The following is a 19,331-nucleotide window of genomic DNA, read 5'->3' as shown; positions in this document are numbered from 1 at the left end:
TTCACCATTGAGAATATTTGCTGTGGATTTGTCATATATGGCCTTTATTATGTTGAGGTAGTTTCCCTCTCTGCCCACCTTCTGGAGAGTTTTTATCATAAATGGGTGTTGAATTTTGTCAAAAGCTTTTTCTGCATCTATTGAGATGATCATGTGATTTTTATCCTTCAATTTATTAATATGGTGTATCACATTGATTGATTTGAGTACATTGAAGAATGCTTACATTCCAGGGATAAACCGCACTTGATCATGGTGTATGATCCTTTTCATGTGTTGTTGGCTTCTATTGGCTAGTATTTTGTTGAGGATTTTTGCATCGAAATTCATCAGTGATATTGGTCTGTAGTTTTCTTTTTTTTGTAGTATCTTTGTCTGGTTTTGGTATCAGGGTGATGGTGGCCTCCTAAAATGAGTTTGGGAGTGTTCCTTCCTCTGCAGTGTTTTGGAAGAGCTGAGAAGGATGGATGTTAGCTCTTCTCTAAATGTTTGATAAAATTCACCTGTGAATCCATCTGGTCCTGGACTTTTGTTTGTTGGGAGATTTTTAATCACAGTTTCAATTTCATTACTTGTGATTGGTCTGTTCATATTTTCTGTGCCTTCCTGATTCAGTCTTGGAAGGTTATACCTTTCTAAGAATCTGTCCATTTCCTCCAGGTTGTCCATTTTATTGGCATATAGTTGCTTGTAGTAATCTCTTATGGTGCTTTTTATTTCTGTGGTATCCATTGTAACTTCTCCTGTTTCATTTCTAATTTTATTGATTTGAGTCCTCTCCCTCTTTTTCTTGATGAGTCTTGCTAGAGGTTTATCAATTTTATTTATTTTCTCAAACAACCAGCTTTTAGTTTTATTGATTTTTGCCATTGTTTTCTTTGTTTCTATTTCATTTATTTCTGCTCTGATCTTTATGATTTCTCTCCATCTACTAACTTTGGGTTTTGTTTGCTCTTCTTTCTCTAGTTTCTTTAGGTGTAAGGTTAGATTGTTTATTTGGGATTTTTCTTATTTCTTGAGGTAGAATTGTATTGCTAAAAACTTCCCTCTTAGAACTGCCTTTGCTGCATCTCATAGGTTTTGAATCTTTGTGTTTTCATTGTCATTTGTCTCTAGGTATTTTTTGATTTCCTCTTTGATTTCTTCAGTGATCTCTTGGTTATTTTGTAGCATATTGTTTAGCCTCCATGTGTTTGTGTCTTTTACAGTTTTTTCCAATAATTGATTTCTAATCTCATAGCGTTGTGGTCAGAAAAGATGTTTGATATGATTTCAGTTTTCTTGAATTTACCAAGGCTTGATTTATGACCCAAAATGTGACCTATCCTGGAGAATGTTCCATGTGCACTTGAGAAGAATGTGTAATCTGCTGTTTTTGGATGTAATGTCCTGTAGGTATCTATTAAATCGAGCTGATGTATTGTGTCATTTCAAACTTGTGTTTCCTTATTAGTTTTCTGTGTGGATGATCTGTCCATTGGTTAAGTGTGGTGTTAAAGTCTCCCACTATGATTGTGTTACTGTCAATTTCCTCTTTCATAGTTGTTAGCATTTGCCTTATGTATCGAGGTGCTCCTATACTGGGTGCATATATATTTATAATTGTTATCTCGTCTTCTTGGATTGATCCCTTGATCTTTACGTAGTGTCCTTTCTTGTCTCTTGTAACATTTTTTATTTTAAAGTCTATTTCACTTGATATGAGTATTGCCACTCCAGCTTTCTTTTGATTTCCATTTGCATGGAATATCTTTTTCCATCCCCTCACTTTCCATCTGTATGTGTCCCTAGGTCTGAAGTGGGTCTCTTGGAGACAGCATATATATGGGTCTTGTTTTTGTATCCATTCAGCCAGTCTGTCTTTTGGTTGGTGCATTTAGTCCATTTACATTCAAGGTAATTATCGATATGTATGTTCCTATTACCATTTTCTTACTTGTTTTGGGTTTGTTTTTGTAGGTCCTTTTCTTCTCTTATATTTCCCGCTTAGAGAAGTTCCTTTAGCATGTGTTGTAGGCCTGGTTTGGTGGTGCTGAATTCTCCTAGCTGTTGCTTGTCTGTAAAGCTTTTGATTTCTCCCTCAAATCTGAATGAGAGCCTTGCTGGGTAGAGTATTCTTGGTTGTAGGTTCTTCCCTTTCATCACTTGAAATATATCATGCCACTCCCTTCTGGCTTGCAGAGTTTCTGCTGAGAAATCAGCTGTTACCCTTATGGGAGTTCCCTTGTATGTTATTGGTCATTTTTCCCTTGTTGCTTTTAATAACATTTCTCTGTCTTTAATTTTTACAGTTTGACTGCTATATGTCTTGGTGTGTTTCTCCTTGGGTTTATCCTGCCTGGGACTCTCTGTGCTTTCTGCACTTGGCTAGCTGTTTCCTTTCCCATGTTAGGGAAGTTTTCAGCTATAATCTCTTCCAATATTTTCTCGGGTCCTTTCTCTCTCTCTTCTCCTTCTGGGACCCCTATAATGCAAATGTTGGTGCTATTAAGATTGTCCCAGAGGTATCTCAGGCTCTCTTCAGTTCTTTTCATTCTTTTTTCTTTATTCTTTTCTGCATCTGTGATTATCACCATTCTGTCTTCCGGCTCACTTATTCATCCTTCTGCCTCAGTTAATCTGCTGTTGGTTCCTTCTAGTGTATTTTTCATTTCAGTTATTGTGTTGCATATCTCTGTTTGTTCTTTAATTTTTTAGGTCTTTGGTAAACTTTTCAGTCTTTGCATCCAATCTTTTTTCAAAGTCCTGGATCATCTTCACCATCATTATTCTGAATTCTTTTTCTCGAAGGGTGCCTATCTCCTCTTCATTTAGTTGTTTTTCTGGGGTTTGAGCTTGTCTCTTCATCTGGTACAAAGTCTTTTGCCTTTTCATTTTCTCTACCTTTCTGTGGCTGTGGTTTTCAGTTCCACAGGATGAAATACTGCTGATACTTTTGTCTGTCCTCTTGTGGAGGAAGCTATCTAGGAGGCTCATGGGTTCTTCCTGATGGGAGGGACTGATGGTGGGTAGGGCTGGGTGGGCGGAGTTCGGTAAGTCTTTAATCCAATTTGGTTGGGGCGGAGCCCAGTAAAACTTTAATCTGCTTGTCTGCCAATGGGTGGGGCTGTGTGTCCACCTTGTTGGCTGTGTGGCCTGAGGCTACCTAGCACTGGAGCTTAGAGGCTCTTTGGTGGGGCTAATGATGGGCTCATGCCAGTGAGTACTTCCCAGAACCCCTGCCGCCAGTGCCCCTGTATCCTTGGTGAGCCACAGCTGACCCCTCCTCTGCAGGCAAACCTCCAACACCAGCAGGCAGGTCTGTTTCAGTCTTCTGTGGGGTCACTGCTCCTTCCCCCTGGGTCCAGGTGAGCGCACTTTTTTGTGTGCCCTCCAGGAGTGGAATCTCTGTTTCCCCCAGTCCTGTGGAGGTCCTGCAGTCAAATCCCGCTGGCTTTGAAAGTATGATTCTCTGTGGATTCCTCCTCCTGTTGCTGGACTCCCAGGTTGGGAAGCCTGACGTGGGGCTCGGAACCCTCACTTTAGTGGGTAGACTTCTGCAGTAAAACTGTTCTCCAGTTTGTGAGTCACACATCCAGCATTTATGGGAGTTGATTTTAATGCGATTGTGCCCCTCCTACCATCTCATTGCAGCTTCTCCTTTGTCTCTGGATGTGGGGTATCTTTTTTGATGAGTTCCAGTATCTTTGTGTTGATTATTGTTCAGCAGTTTGTTGTAATTCCGCTGCTCTTGCAAGAGGGAGTGAGCACACATTCTCCTCCTCCGCCATCTTGATCCTCTCTCTCAATGCTTTGAAACTTGATAATTTAATTGGGTGACTTTGATTTTTTTAGTTTTGGTATTTTTGATTTAAATGCAAAATGAAAGTATTTACAATAGCCCTGACATGGAAGCAACCTACGTTCCCATCAACAGATGAATGGATAAGAAGATGTGACACATATAATATTACTCAGCCATAAAAAGGAATGAAGTTGAGTTATTTGTAGTGAGGTGATGGACCTAAAGTCTGTCATACAGATCTAAGTAAGCCAGAAAGAGAAAAACAAATACTGTATGATAACTCATGTATATGCAATCTAAAAAAATGGTACTGCTGAACCCAGTGACAGGGCAAGAAGAAAAGTGCAGATGTAGAGAATGGACTTGAGGACACGGGCTGGGGGTTGAAGGAGAAGCTGGGATGAAGTGAGAGAGTAGTATTGACGTATATACACTACCAAGTGTAAAATAGACAGCTACTGGGAAGCAACTGTGTAACACAGGGAGATCGACTCGATGATGGGTGATGACTTAGAGGGCTGGGATAGGGAGGGTGGGATGGAGTTGCAGGAGGGAGGGGATGTGGGGATATATGTATAAATACAGCTGATTCACTTTGGTGTACCTCAAAAGCTGGTACAAGAGTGTAAAGCAATTATATTCGAATAAAGAGCTTAAAAAAATAAAAGAATCTAAAAAAAATCCAAAATGAAAACTTTAAAATCATTAGAGCAGAGACAAACTGTAAAGTACTATGCTTTTTCTTTGTGAATCATTGTATCCCACCTAATAAAAAGTTGGTTACATGGTATTGAAAGCAACGAATTCGTTGTGCTTTTGTTTCTGTGAGGTTTGTAGTCTTCTGAGATCTAAACTCCATTCCCTTAAATCAAGGGAATAATGGAAGACTAAGAGAACGTGATACCTTTTCTCTGAAATTGCTGAGAAATGGAAAATTTTGCAGTATGTTTTGAAATTTATCTTCTAGTCAGTTTTTACTTGCAATGTTGTATTTTTCAAGCACACCAACAAATGAGATAGTTATTTCTAATATTGCCAGGTGGAGTGTTTGCAAATGAAAGGATTAAAAGAATTTTGATGTTGAACATTAAATACAGGTACTTGATTTGAAAATTAGGAAGCTATTAATTCCATATAAAAGGAATTTAATCTTATACTCTGAATATATCAGTGAATGGAATATAACACAGTTTTAGGTAAGCAAGTTTGGGTTTTTAATTGAATGAACTCATTTCAAAGTGTATGACTGCGGTAAGCATATTTTAATAATGATAATGTTTAAGTTATAGTTTGAAATAAAATGTATAAAGCAATAATTAAATTCACATTTTTATTTAAAAAATCAAACTTTTGTCTTTATTATTTTTGAGCAGTTTGAAAGAAGATAAAATTTTAATGATCTGTGTAGATGTGTGGGAGGCCATTGCTTTTAAAGTTGTATATTTAAAATATCAGGGAATCTTCTTGAGGACCCCCCTCTTGTACTCTTACTGAGTATATTTGCTGTGGCTTTGCCCCTGTTCTCTAGATACTTACGTTTCTGTGTGCATTTTCTGACTTTTGAGTCAAATGAATATGCATTTTTATATATTTTTATTAGTGGAATTAAGGTATATTGAGATCAAAGAAATGAATTTTTATATGATTTGTATTGTTTATTTTAAAAATCTCATTTTTAACAGTTGGTGAAATAAGTATTGGTGTTCCTGTTTCTATAAAAACCTAGGATCAGGGAAATTAAAGCATTCAGCCAGTCACAGAGCTAGTGAGTGGAAGAGTTGCTGTGCAACCAAAACTGAGTTATTTGTATATTAAGTGAATTTTTCTCTTCTTTGTTCAGAAGTAAGCACAAATAAACCTTTAATTAGTTTTCTTTTGTATTGAGAAAAGAAAACTTTTGTGTTCGTTTGACTGTTCTGTTTTTCTTTACAGGGATGGTTTTAGATTTTCATCTCAAGAAGCTGCTTCTAGTTTTGGTGATGATAGGCTACTAATAGAAAAATTTATTGATAACCCTCGTCATATCGAAGTCCAGGTTGGTACATTTTAGGATTCTTTTGAATTATTATGACTGTAAAATAATATTGCTTACTCCTGTTAGAAACACATCCTTTCTTACATTTGGAATGATTATGAATGTGCTGGTATTTTTGAATAAGTACGAGAGAGAGAATGTACAGAAGTTGATTGCCTACCTTTGGAGTCTGGTATCCTTTTTTCAGAGTGCAGAATGCTGATTGGATGGGGAATGGTACAGCCCTGCTCCAGAAAGCAGTAGTCATAAGGTGTCTGTCCAGGCTGAATGTATTCTGCCTAGAGGTGCATTCAGCCCCCTTCTGATGTTGGACCATTTGGGGACATTTTTAAAAGAAAAGTGCCTGACCTGGACTCTTGTATCATTTCAGTTCACAGACGTCTGTGATAGGCGTTCTGGTAGGAGCTGGTTAGGTAGAGATGAATGAATCATTTCTTCTACTCAGATTAAGATTTTAATTCATCTGTTAAAGTGGTTGTGCGGGTGTGGTTTTCAGCAAAATAAAATGGGTTTTCTGAAATAAAACAGATGAGGAAGGAAAGTCTGCTGGAGTTTTCATTTTTTCTGTGAGAAATGGTTTGTGTTAATTTTCCACATTATGGCTATGAACTGATATGTAACAATTGAAATTGATAAAATATAAATATCAGATTAGAAATCATTTTGCAATGAAAGTATTTTTTTCTTAATTTTGTGTGGCTAGAGTTCTAGAAAGGTAAATAAAATGTTATTTACTGCCCTTGTGCTTTCTGAGGCGGCCTAATAAAACAATAAAACAAAGTCTTAGATTTTATTGTGTTTTCTGAGTTTATCACTTTACATAGATATTATTTATAGTTAGAAAATCTTCATGTCTAGAGTTGAAAAAAATTTGCAAACTTTTATAACCTGTTTATATTTTTAAAACATTGAACCTAATATATTTCTTTCTGCGGCTAGCAGGTTTTGTTTTGATTGTTGGTTTTTGTTTTCAGATATTCTAAATTGAAATATCACACATACAGTGAAGTCCACAAATCTTTAAGTGTACAATTTAATAAAAATTTACTTGCACACGTGGGTAACTGTGTAACGACCCTCCGGAGCCATCTGTGGGTTATTTTTGTTTCATCAAAAGATGCCTTCACACCACTTCCAGCCAGTCCTTCTCCTTGGCCACCAAAATTAACTGCTCTTCTGATATCTAATACCATAGAGTGGTTTTGTTTGTTCCTAAACTGCATATAAACGGAATCATATATGATACACACTTGGTTGTGCTGGCTTCTTTTACACAACATCGTATGTAAGATTCATGAGGCTGTATGTTATCGTTCACTCAAGAATTGCTTTGTGGTGTTCCATTGTTTGAATAACCAGCAGCTTATCCACTTTTCTGATGGTGAATCTTTGGGTTGTTTCCACTTTTTGATATTATGAGTAAACTGCTATGTCTTTTTATGAACATATATATTCTTTTGCATATTACTGAGGAGAGGGATTGTTGGATTACATGGTAAGGTTATGTTTAGTTCTAATGGATACTGTGGTTGTTCTAACAATGATATATACTCCTGCCCATGATGTATGAATTTTTCCAGTTTGGCTATCTTTTCCAACATTTGGTGTTCTCAGTTTTTAATGTTTAGCCATTTTGTTGGACATGTAATAGTATCTGTTTTAATTTGCATTTCCCTGATGAATATTAATGCTGAGCATGTTTTTATAAGTTGATTGACCAAAACTGGATATCTTATTTTGTGAAGTGACTGTTCAAGTCTCACCCTTGCCCCTTGTTTTCAAATGAGATTCTCTAAAATTATTGAGGGTTCAGGGTTCTGTATCTGTTTTGATGCTGAGTCCTTCACCAGATATGTACATATATAGTGGATATCTTCCCCTCATCTGTGACTTACCTGTTCACTTATTAATAATGTCTTTCAAGGAATAGAAGTTCCTGATTTTATTGAAGTCCAGTTTACGTCCAATTTGTGTGCCCAAGTTAGGAGCTTTGTTGTTTTAGGTTTGGTATTTAGGGCTGTTACTGTCTTTGAATTTTTTTGTTTGTTTGATGTGAGATGGAGTCCAAGTAAATTTTCTTACATTCTGATACCTAATTTCTCCAGCATCTTTTATTGTGGTGTCCATTTGTTGTAAGTTAAGTGACATTTTGGTCGCTGTATTAATTATTTTGGTTTTATAGTAAGTCTGAAAATTTGGTACTGTAAGTGCTCCAGATTTATTGTTTTTCTTCAGCTAATGTTGGCTTTTTTTAGATCTTTGAGTATCCATGTAACCTTTAGAACACTGACTTGTCAATCTGTCTCTAACTCCTACCTACACTCCCACGCTCCCCACACATCGGATGGGATTTGGATTTTATTGAGTCTAGAGATTATTCTGGGGAGAATTAACATTTTAACAATGTTGAGCTTTCTAATCCATGAACTAGAATATTTCTTCATGTATTTAGATCTTTAATTTCTCTCAGCATTGTTCTGCAGTTTTGAGTGTAGAGGTTTTGTTTATCTTTTGTTAGATTTATTCTGGGGTATCTGATAAATTTTGATACTAGTATAAATACTGTTTGCTAAATTTCATTTACCTATTGATTATTGCTTATATGTAGCAACATTTGAATTTTATGTATTAATCTTGTATCCAGTGTCCTTTATAAATCCACTTATTTTTTGTGTTTTGGTTATCTATTGCTGAGTGATAAACCAGCCCCAAATGCAGTAATTTGAAACATTTAAGGTTGCACAACAATGTGAATGTACTTATTTAATGCCACTAAGTTGTACATTTCAAAATGGTTACAATGGTAAATTTTATCTATATTTTGTCACATTAAAAAAACTGTACAACATTTAACTATTTCTTACAATTCTGTGGGTTGATGTGGTTCAGGTGGGCACATCTTTTGCCTCACCAGGTGTCTGTCCACTGGGGCATTAGTCATGCTGGGGCTTGACTGGTTTGGAGCATCCAACGTTAGTGCCTTGGAGGATTGACTTGAAGGTGAGGTCAGCCAAGACAGGGGACAGCTGGGCCTCTCTCTTTATTCATTCTTGGGACATTTCCACATGACTTCTCCGTGTGGAATTTCTATAAGGATATCCAGACTTCTTACATTGAGTATCAGAGCTACGTGAAGTAGCCATTCTGCCTTTTAAAGTTTAGGTGGCACAGGATCACTTTTGTTGCATTTTGCAAGTCACTTGGCCAGCCTAGAATCATTGTCATAAGTGCTTATGCAAAGGTGTGCATGCCATGATTTGTTATATTGGGGGCCATTTTTGGATACTAGCTATCACAACCCTTTCTCTGGCCCCCAGTGATCATGTCCTTCTGTAGGCAGGATATACCTACCTTCCTTCCAAGACCAGAATCTCATTTTCAAACTTGGTTCAGATATGGATGAGTCTTCTTGTGTATGGTTTCTCAAGAGCAGCTTTTCTGATGTGAAGATCTCTGTATTGAAAGGCAGTGTGACATCCACTCATCAAAAATACAATGATGAGAAAAGGATATGATACTGCGGTGAATACTCCCCATTCAACAAGGTAGAAAAACGGAGGCACACAGTATCCACTGGTTCTTAGCAATTGAAACCCAGCAATTGAAGCTGAGAGATCCCTTCGGAGGTGTTTGTAATAATTTTAGTGGGAGAGGGTAGCACCTTGGGTTAGAGTGTGGTGGAGGTCTTGAGATGTGATTGAACTCTGGATATTTTGTGAAGGTAGACCAGATTTTCTAAAAATTGGATGTTATGTATAAGAAAAAAATAAGGCATGAAAGATAAGTTTTAGGCTTTTGGCCTGAGGAATTAGAAGAATGGGACTGTCTTTTACTGGGAAGGGAGAGACTGTGAGAGGTGCACGTTTTGGGGGAGGAAATCAGGGTGTGAAGATGGACAAATGAAGGTTGAGATGCCCATTAGATATCAAAATGTAGGTGTTGAGTAGACTGTTGGATATTTAAATCTATAATTTCGGGGAGATACTTGGGCTGCCCTTCCTGTAAGATCCTAGAGTCACAGTTAATTATCCCCCTTCTCTGTATTACCCCTCTAGCACTTATTTGTGCTATTCAAAGACCACTTATGCCATTTTATCTTTAGCTATCTGACTTTCCTGATAGACCAAGAAGTCCTTGCAGGCAGAGGCTAGACCTTCTTCATTTGTTGTCGCCAGCAACCAGGCAGTGTCTTTCACATTAATAATACTCAGTAAATGTTTGTTCAGTTGCGTTAAATAATTATATTTCTACATCAGCTTTTAGTTTATTTTAATTAACCATGGCATATATTCGAACCGATATTTTTAAACTTAGGTGAAAGTGTCTCCCAGTAACTTAACTAAGGCAACACAGATGTTTCTCATATCTGATCTACACTTGGGTGGTTTTTTACTTACTTTCTTCAGTTTTAATTAATTAATGTTAGATAATTTGTGAACATGATAAAGGGTATTCAACGAAAAGTAAGCATTCGTTCCCCCTTTTCTCCAAGTCCCCTGGTTTCTATCCCTAGAAGTAGGCACTGCATCATGTGGCGTAGTCTCTTATGATAAAGCTTTTCCAGTAAGCAATATATCTGGGAGATCTTTCCATGTTCAGTACGTGCATATCTGTAAAGGGTTATATTAAAAGTTTAAAAAACTTGTGATGCATTTAAGCATTAACTTCCCTTATAAGCACTTTTTAAAAAATTTTTATTTTTTATTTATTGGCTGCATTTGGTCTTCGTTGCTGTGCACGGGCTCTCTGTAGTTGTGGAGAGCGGGGGCTACTTTTCGTTGTGATGTGTGGGCTTCTCAGTGTGGTGGCTTCCCCTGTTGCAGAGCACAGGCTCTAGGCGCACGAATTTCAGTAGTTGCAGCACATGGGCTCAATAGTTGTGGTTCGCTGGCTCTAGAGTGCAGGCTCAGTAGTTGTGGTGCAGGGGTTTAGTTGCTCTGCAGCGTGTGGCATCTTCTGGGACGAGGGATCAAACCCGTGTCCCCTGCATTGTCAGGCAGATTCTTAACCACTGTGCCAGGGAAGTCCCCCTCTTACAAGCACTTTTTATTTATAATGTTGTCTGGTTACTTCATCTCTTCATTTGCTTAACAGAATTCCCTGGTGGTCCAGTGGTTAGGTCTCGGTGCTTTCACTGCCGTGGCCCGGGTTCAATCCCTGATCTGGAAACTAAGATCCTACAAGCCACGTGGCACGGTTATACAGACTTTAGAGAAAAACAAACTTAATTCTGTATATATTTGAATCTAATATTTTACAGTTGAAAATGTTTCTGAGAATTCTTGGTTATTGTGGCTTTATTTCTTGGAGACTAAGTCTGCTTTCACTTCCACATCAATTAGAATAAAGGAGGTAGAATAAATTAATGTTTAAAAATATTTCTAGATGTACTTCATGCAGTCAACTTTGAGTCTTAGAAATAAAATTCCAACTTACTGGCATTTCATTACTGTAATGTTTGGAAGCATTCTTGAGGTTTAGGTAGGTTTTATTCCTAAAAATTAACCTTTTCAGTAATTTATTAACTGTTCATTTTATAGTTTATTATACTTGTTAAACCATGATCTCTTTTAATTTGATGTTTTCAGCAGCCATATAAAGTATTAAGATGATATTATCTACTATTTATAATACACGGGTAAACAGAGTGACTTGCCCAGAGAGGTTGCATAGCTGTTTGGAGCTTAAATAAGTGCCTAGTGTTTGGTGTCTAGAATAGCTTTTACCTCTGTGAATTTAAATATATGCTTTCAATAATATGCATCGACTCCTTAATCATGAAAATAGATTAATCTATTTCTGAAGATCAAATGTTTTGTGCAAAAACATTACAAAGAGCATGTTTTAGAGTTGGCAGATTTAGCTAATAAGATATATGTTAAATTTGAATTTCAGATAAGCAGTTTTGTTTTTTTTTTTAAGTAAAAGTATGTCCCATTCAGTGTTTGGGATGTATTTTTATTAAAATTTTTATTAAAATTAAAAACTCCAGTTTATTTCCCATTATTACAAATGGGAAAAAACATAATGTTACATATTAACCCCAGATCTTTTACCAGTTTCTTATAACAAAAATAAAGCACAGTAAAAATATCTATATGTAAGTAACAGACTACATATTGGTTGTAAATGAAATAGCATTTCCTCATCAACAGACATTATAATATTAACAACAAACATATTTGTAATAAAGCTTGTGGCTCACCAACGTGCCATTGAAATCCAGAATATATTCCCTTTATTGATACTCAGTGTCCTTCACAAAATTTGTACAATTGATTCTGATATTGTATCCAGTGTATTGTAAATGTAACATGAGAATTTTTTCCTCAAGTTTTTTAAATAAAAACGTTCAATTGAGTTTTGGAATGGTAAATATAAAATTTTCCTCCGCTAACGTCAACCAAAAGAAGACTGTATTTGAGAGGTAGATATGTACATATGTTTTATGAGGTTGGAGTATTAAAATCCTAGGGGTGTTGTGTGGAGAAAATGTTAATTGGGCACATATGGTATGGCGATGGCTATATAATTTTTCAAGTGGTATTATTGCTCTTTCAGGTTTTAGGTGATAAACATGGGAATGCTTTGTGGCTCAATGAAAGAGAGTGCTCAATTCAGCGAAGAAATCAGAAAGTGGTGGAGGAAGCTCCAAGGTAAGAGCTTCTCGCAAGGAAACGTTATAGTAGTCTGATTTTATATATTTCTTGTGTTTCTTTCCCATTTTTTTTTAGCTAAAATTGCTTTCATAGTAATAGTAGACTCTATTAGTGTGTATATACAAAAAATTTTCCTTATTGAGGTATAGTTGACACAATTATCTCTTGAACAGCACAGTTGTTAGGGGTGCCGACCCTCCGAGCAACTGAAAATCCACATATAACTTATAAAAAAAAAAAATTATTTATTTATTTATTTATTTATTGGCTGTGTTGGGTCTTCGTTGCTGTGTGCGGGCTTTCTCTAGTTGCAGAGCAGGGGCTACTCTTCGTTGTAGTATGCAGGCTTCTCATTGTGTTGGCTTCTCTTGTTGCAGGGCATGGGCTCTAGACATGCAGGCTTCAGTAGTTGTGGCACATGGGCTCAACAGTTGTGGCTCGTGGGCTCTAGCGTTGCAGGCTCCATAGTTGTGGTGCACGGGCTTAGTTGCTCCTCGGCATGTGGGATCTTTCCGGACTAGGGGCTGAACCCTTGTTAGCTACGTTGGCAGGCAGATTCTCAACCACTGCACCACCAGGGAAGCCCCCACATATACCTTTTAAAGTAGGCCCTCTGTATATGTGGTTCCTGTGTATCTGCACTCAGCTGACCTCGGATCCTGTAGTATTGTGATATTTAGTATTGAAAAATGTAAGTGTATCCTCACAGTTCAAACCTGTGTCGTTCAGGGGTCAATTGTATTATATTAGTTTAAGGGTTACAATATCATGATTTGATATTTGTATATATTGTGAAATCACCAGAGTAAGTCTAGTTAACATCCATCACCATATATAGTTACGAATTTTTTTTTTTTGTAATGAGACCCTTTTAAGATCTATTCTCTTAGTGACTTTGAAATATGCAATACAGTATTCTCATCTATAGTTACCATTATTGTACATTACATCTCAATGAATTATTTATAATTGGAAGTTTGTACCATTTACGCTCACCTCCCCCCAACCATCAGTCTGATTTCTGAATCTATGAGCTTGTTTTTTATTTTTTAAAGATTCCACATATAAGTGAGATCATTTGTCCATCTTCATACCCTGATTGCCTCCCCCAAGCATGCACCTGTCACAGTGTTTCCCTTCTTCACTGTGCTGTGAAGAACAGCCCACTGTGGGCTACATTATCTGTTGGTCCAGGACTAGGATGTAAGAATATAGGAAGAAGAGAACCAAAGGGAATGTTCTACATGTGTCTTTAGGAAGAGTCCTAGAACCTGCCAGTGTTGTTTACATGGCAGTAATCTGAAGTTAGGCACTTTTCTAGGGAGGCTGGAATATTTCTGTTTTCCCTAAGTAACCGTGTGTTCAGCTAGTTGAATGGAAAAGGGGGACAAGGGATGGTGGTAGGACAGTAATAGTCTCTGATACACCACTTTTGCCGTGTTATGTTTTCTTATCTTCTGGTCTTAACACTTCTAATATAATTAACTTTCTCTTTTTATTCGAAATCCATTCAAGTCTTACCTGGGATAGAAATCTTTCACAGACGGGGAACCTTGAATCATGATTTTTATTTGTTTCCTTTCTTTCACTAGAAGCATAAGTTTTTTCATATGAATATCTCATCTATTAATTTAGAGAAAAATCCAAGGAAAACTTAAAGCAGTAGGAAAAAAAAAACTGGAACTGATTGTTAATAGTGACTTGTTTATGTATTTGTGTATTGTGAAATATTAAAATAAATGAACATGCAGTTTTCGGTTCCTGAAGTAAGAATCTGCCTCTGTGCTTTGAGTGCAATGATGAGCTTGCTTGCAGCTTTGAGTGTCACTAGCAGGGTTTATGACAAGGGAAAGAATAAGACCAGACAGGCCAAAATTTTTACTCACCAGTGCTTGAGATTATCCAACGTTATGATGTTAATCTTTAGTTGCATTTCCTTTTTTTTTGGTTGCATTAATTTTGTCAGCCAGTTATTGTTGAAATGTCATCTATGCCTGTATCTATTAGGTTAATGCAAAACTGTTGTTTATAATAGGTAAACAAGATTTGTAACACCCGAATCCAATGATGAATCCCAGCGTCATGAAAAGGGAGGCAGTGTGAGGTGTACTTCCCATCTGTGAAGTGTTCTTGCCTCCCCCTCAGACAATCAAGCCTAAATCTATTCAAGGCTCTAGGTCTAATCTGCAGTTTATAAGCAATAGAAATGTAATATGCATGTTAAAAGACCTTGTGGAAGTTGCATGCAGAGGAATGAGACAGGAAAAGGACCAGATCCTTGGCTTAAAAAAAAAAGGAAGAGGGTTTTACAACTTAAAAGAATCATAAAGATGTAACACCCAATCAAATGCATGGGCTAGACCTTATTTGCATCCTGTTTCAAAGAAATTAGCTATAAAAAGATATTTATGAGACAATGCAGGAAATTCGAGTACTAACTCGATATTAAAACTATGAAGGAGTTCTTGTTAGCTTTAAAAGTGTGATTATCTTATAAAAGAGTACTTATAGAAACAGATATGGAAGTTTTTTTTATGGAAGAAGTGATACCTAATTTGGGATTTCCTTTAAAATTAAAAAAAAAAAAAAAAAAGCAGGGGATGTAGTTCCCTGGTGTCCTAGTGGTTAGGATTCCAGGCTTTCACTGCTGTGGCCTAGGTTCAATCCCTGGTCGGGGAAGTGAGATCCCACAAGCTGCATGGCATGGCCGAAAAAAAAAAGGGGGGTGGTTAGGGCTGGTAGAAAAGTGGACATGCAGCAAAGACAAGAGTATAGCTATATAGTAATAATTGTCATACGTGGGAAACAGGTATGTGCAAGGTCATTATGCTCTTTCATAGTAAAAAGTTTATAAAATTTCATCTAAATCTTACACATTTGAGAATAATTTTAATCTGCAAATAGAAAAGTAGTCAGTGTTTTGTTACTCAGAGCCTTTTTGCATAGAAGCAAAATATGCACAAATGCAGAAATGATTTGATAATATTTTTTTCAGGGTTCATTGAAACCCCTTCCTTGCCTGCTGGAAGGTGATTTTTTATTGTGAAACAAACGTTTTGAGGATTTGTTAGATGTACAGTTGATTCGTGTTATTTGTGGTAGTTATGTTTTATAAGGTCACTGTGAACACTGAATTAGTAAATACTGAAGCATTGCTCCCAGGGGAAATACAGAATTAAGTTTCTGTGAGTCTCTAGTCAGAACATTTTCATCAACTGATTAATACATAACCTTGTTTTGTATGTGTTTCTGTTGAGAGACACCTTATTTAATACATAATGTTGATTCATTGACGTTGAACTCACCGTCTTGGCCAGCAGCACTGTAACGCTTGCCTGAGGAAGCTCCCCTGGCACACGTTTTCTTCATAAGGCACATCTTTCAGTCTTACTTGGGGAAATTCTGAATGTGTACGTTACATTTTACTAGTTGAGAACAGCTGCTTGTGCTAAAGTAGCTGTATATTTTATAGATTGATTGCAGTTGCAGTATAATTTGGAAAGTTCAAATGTTTTATAAAAATCTGAAGTTGATTTATTTAAACATGTTATGCTTAATAACACAATAAGCATATTATAAACATATATAAAGCATAAAATATGAAATCTTAAGTTGATATAGATGGTTAAATCTGAGTAAACTTTAAGAAAGTTTTTATGTAGTGCACACAAAAGTTTACTTAATTTTTGTTCAAAATGTAGGAAATTACTCTTTCTTTATTTGCAGCATTTTTCTGGATTCTGAGACTCGAAGAGCAATGGGAGAACAAGCTGTAGCCCTTGCCAAAGCAGTGAATTATTCTTCTGCTGGAACTGTAGAATTCCTTGTGGACTCAAAAAAGAATTTTTATTTCTTGGAGATGAATACGAGACTCCAGGTAACAAAACTGTTTTTCCTTCCTGTTCATTCCTCTTCATGCCTCTCTACTTTTCCCTTCCTCACCACCCCTTTTTGTTCTGATGAAAGCTAAAACTCAACTCCTTAAAGGGCTAAATATTTAGTTTTTATGCTTGTGCTAAGAAATCTGTTGGAAATGACAAGTATCAGGTTAACTTAATGGTCAGTGTCTAGCCCTTCTGCTTCGTTACTGTTAATACTTCATATTGGAAATTCCGTTTGTTTTTCCTTGAACCTTTCTTGATGAAGTGCATTAGTTAGGGTTCATATCTAGAAACTACTCTAGATATGATAAATACAGAGGGATTAGGTGCTTAAAAATCTTTGGAAGGGATGGAGGAAGGAAGGGGACCTAGAGTGAACTTTTCAGGAATGACTCTCAGAAGTGTAGCACCCAGCCTGGCTTCTAGAGGAACTGACACCTCTGCCACAGTGAGGAGGCAGAGAAATCAAGTGACTGCCCTGGACCTTGACTTTAGGGACGTACTTCCTCAGTTTCATTCAAGATCTCAGGAAGCCACAGGTGCTATAACTCACTGGTGGCTTTATTTCCTTCCATCTTCCCTTTCTTCTTTGATTTAAATTGTAAACTAACACATCCAGAAAATTATGTAGAATACAAGTGTGTAGTTGAAAAAATTATTAAAAGCAAAAGCTCATGTAAACCTTAGCTGGGTCGAGAAGTACCAAAATGCCAGCACTTCTTACCCTTGCCCCTCAACTTCTCCTTTTCAGTGATTCCACCTCCATCTTCCTATTTACTATTCTGACTGAATTCTAAACCTCTCCTTATATTTCTAGATAGTTCTTCCTTTTATTTATGTACACCTAGGAAATAGAATTAATTTTGCCTGTTTCTTTTTTAAACTGTGAATCAGTGGGATCATGTTGTATATAATTTTTTGTACATGGCTTCTTTCCTCAACATCGTGCATATGAGATTACACCATGAGGTTAATTTTCATTTACTGTGGCAGAATTTATGTACCTAGACACAGTTGGAGACCAATGGTAATACGTATTTAAAGTTTTTATAAGTATTAACCTCAGTAGTTTTTGTTCACAACTTACGATACTTCTGTTTGAAATCACTTTTTTTAGCCTGTATTCTATTCTTCTGAGTACCTTTAGAAGTGATGGAATTTTGCCTTTTAAAGATTAATTTGATTTTGATAAAAAATATGTCTTTATAATGAAGTATGCCTAATTAGATAATTAGCTGGGAAGTCATGGTTTGGATTAAAATGGAGACTTTATCATGTCATGATGAGAATAATAGCTTGTAATATGTTTCTGAAGGCAATTTCAAGTGACTACAGTATATTTTTATTTTTTTCAAGACACAATAAATACTAGATGATTTAGTTGGTGTACCTAACAGAATTTGCAGAATTAATAACCAGTGCCTTTTTGGGGGGCACTTTGTTACTATGTTCTAATTTTTAAAAAAATTATTTTTTATTTGTTTCTAACTCATTTATCTCAGCCCATAAGTTTTTTTTTTTTGTTTGTCCCATGGTTGTTTCTGTTATAAAACCTTCAAAAGTTGATATTTATTATCAAATAATTCTGTGTGCTGAGTCTAAATCATGTAGGTACCCACATTTACTGTATGTGTCATGGATGGCCTGTCAGGGAATTATTTTCAGTACCCTCAAAAAAGATTTATAAATGAATTTCAGGAAAAAACTGAAATTCATAAAGAATTTCATCATGTTAGATCTGATAGTACTTAATTCTGTGCTGTTTAATAGCACCCTTTGATAATTTGTGTCTCTCATTTAATGTTTAATAGTATCTCTTTTCTCTCTTGCGTTTGCTTCCAGTGACAGTAATCTTGTCCGTTAGCAGGCAAATTAATTTTGATATATTTTTAAGAAGCATCTATGTGATGGAGGATTATTTGGTGGTAGAGGCTGTAACTGAGTGGGAGCATGAAAAAAGGATTTTGAATTTCATAGTATTCAGAAAACCACTCTTAGATGTTTCAAAGACGTCTTTCTGATATTGTTTAAACAATTCAAATGTCCTTTTAATAGTAGATTTTCTGTTTCAAATTTCTTTACTAACCTTAAATTATAATACTTAAGGCACATTCACCAAATTCTTTATCTTCTAAGATGTATGTTATCTCTAATTAGTGTTTCAGTTTGAGCCTGGAGAGCTGTAATTTTCTTTGTTCCTTTTTTTTTTCCTTGAAACTTCCTGATTGAACTGTCACTTTTTCCACCTTTAGAAGTTGTACATTTTTTTCCTGGTAACAGAAATGTGAGTAGTATCTTCACTTTGCTAGGTTTTCTTAAGAGCTAAATTTGAAACAAATACTGTTTCACCTGAAAGAGACACATTGAAAAAGTCACCAGGTTTGGTACATAAATGTTGGTTTTGTTCTCAGTCTGGTCAGAATTTATGTATCAAGATTATCTGTGCTATCCCCATATATGTTTGTTTTAAAGTCATTGTTTTCTTTTGCTTAAAGATAAAATTCAAATGCTTTTGCTTTACAAGTCCCTTTTCTCTGAGGCCTTAATCTCTCCTTTCTTTTCCCTGAATTCAGTTCCACCTCTGTATGCCTTTATCATGTTGCTCCCTTTGCTTGGAATGGTCTCTGTTCACTTCTCCCATTAGAAGTGCACACGTGTCCACCCACGCTCACCTGTTTCCTCTCTCTGCATTTGAAAGATGGATAGATAGATGGATACTTTACCAAAGAATATAATTTTATTAAAATGTTATTTTAATGAAATAAATATGTAATTTTGCTTGAATAATTTTAGTTTCCTACTTTATTGAATTTAATTATTAAGCATTGGTAATACTTGGTTAAAAGAAAATCTAAATTGTTCAGAAGAGTATACATTGGAAAAAATAACTTCCCATACCACATTTTTTTTTCACAACGATATATTTTTCCTATAGAGGCAACCTTTGTTTTGCTTAAAAATTTATCTTTTGT

At 36.1% G+C, this 19,331-nt stretch overlaps 1 protein-coding gene across 3 annotated transcripts in view; it reads left to right on the top strand.

Moving 5' to 3' along the window:
* Positions 1-19,331, top strand: part of PCCA (propionyl-CoA carboxylase subunit alpha) — a 383,508-nt gene that overhangs the window by 151,496 nt on the left and 212,681 nt on the right. For all 3 annotated transcript variants that reach the window (XR_009049065.1, XM_057707846.1, XM_057707845.1), the window contains exons 10-12: positions 5,717-5,819; positions 12,381-12,475; positions 16,205-16,355. Coding sequence is in view for 2 of the 3 variants with exons in the window: in XM_057707846.1 (XP_057563829.1) it covers positions 5,717-5,819; positions 12,381-12,475; positions 16,205-16,355 (349 nt within the window). In the remaining variant the exon portion in view is untranslated. The remainder of the gene's footprint in view (positions 1-5,716; positions 5,820-12,380; positions 12,476-16,204; positions 16,356-19,331) is intronic.

This window comes from Hippopotamus amphibius, chromosome 14 (genome assembly GCF_030028045.1).
Source record: "Hippopotamus amphibius kiboko isolate mHipAmp2 chromosome 14, mHipAmp2.hap2, whole genome shotgun sequence".
Taxonomy (NCBI): domain Eukaryota; kingdom Metazoa; phylum Chordata; class Mammalia; order Artiodactyla; family Hippopotamidae; genus Hippopotamus; species Hippopotamus amphibius.
The sequence above is the reverse complement of the archived record's forward strand: the minus strand, read 5'-3'. Positions and strand labels throughout refer to the sequence as shown.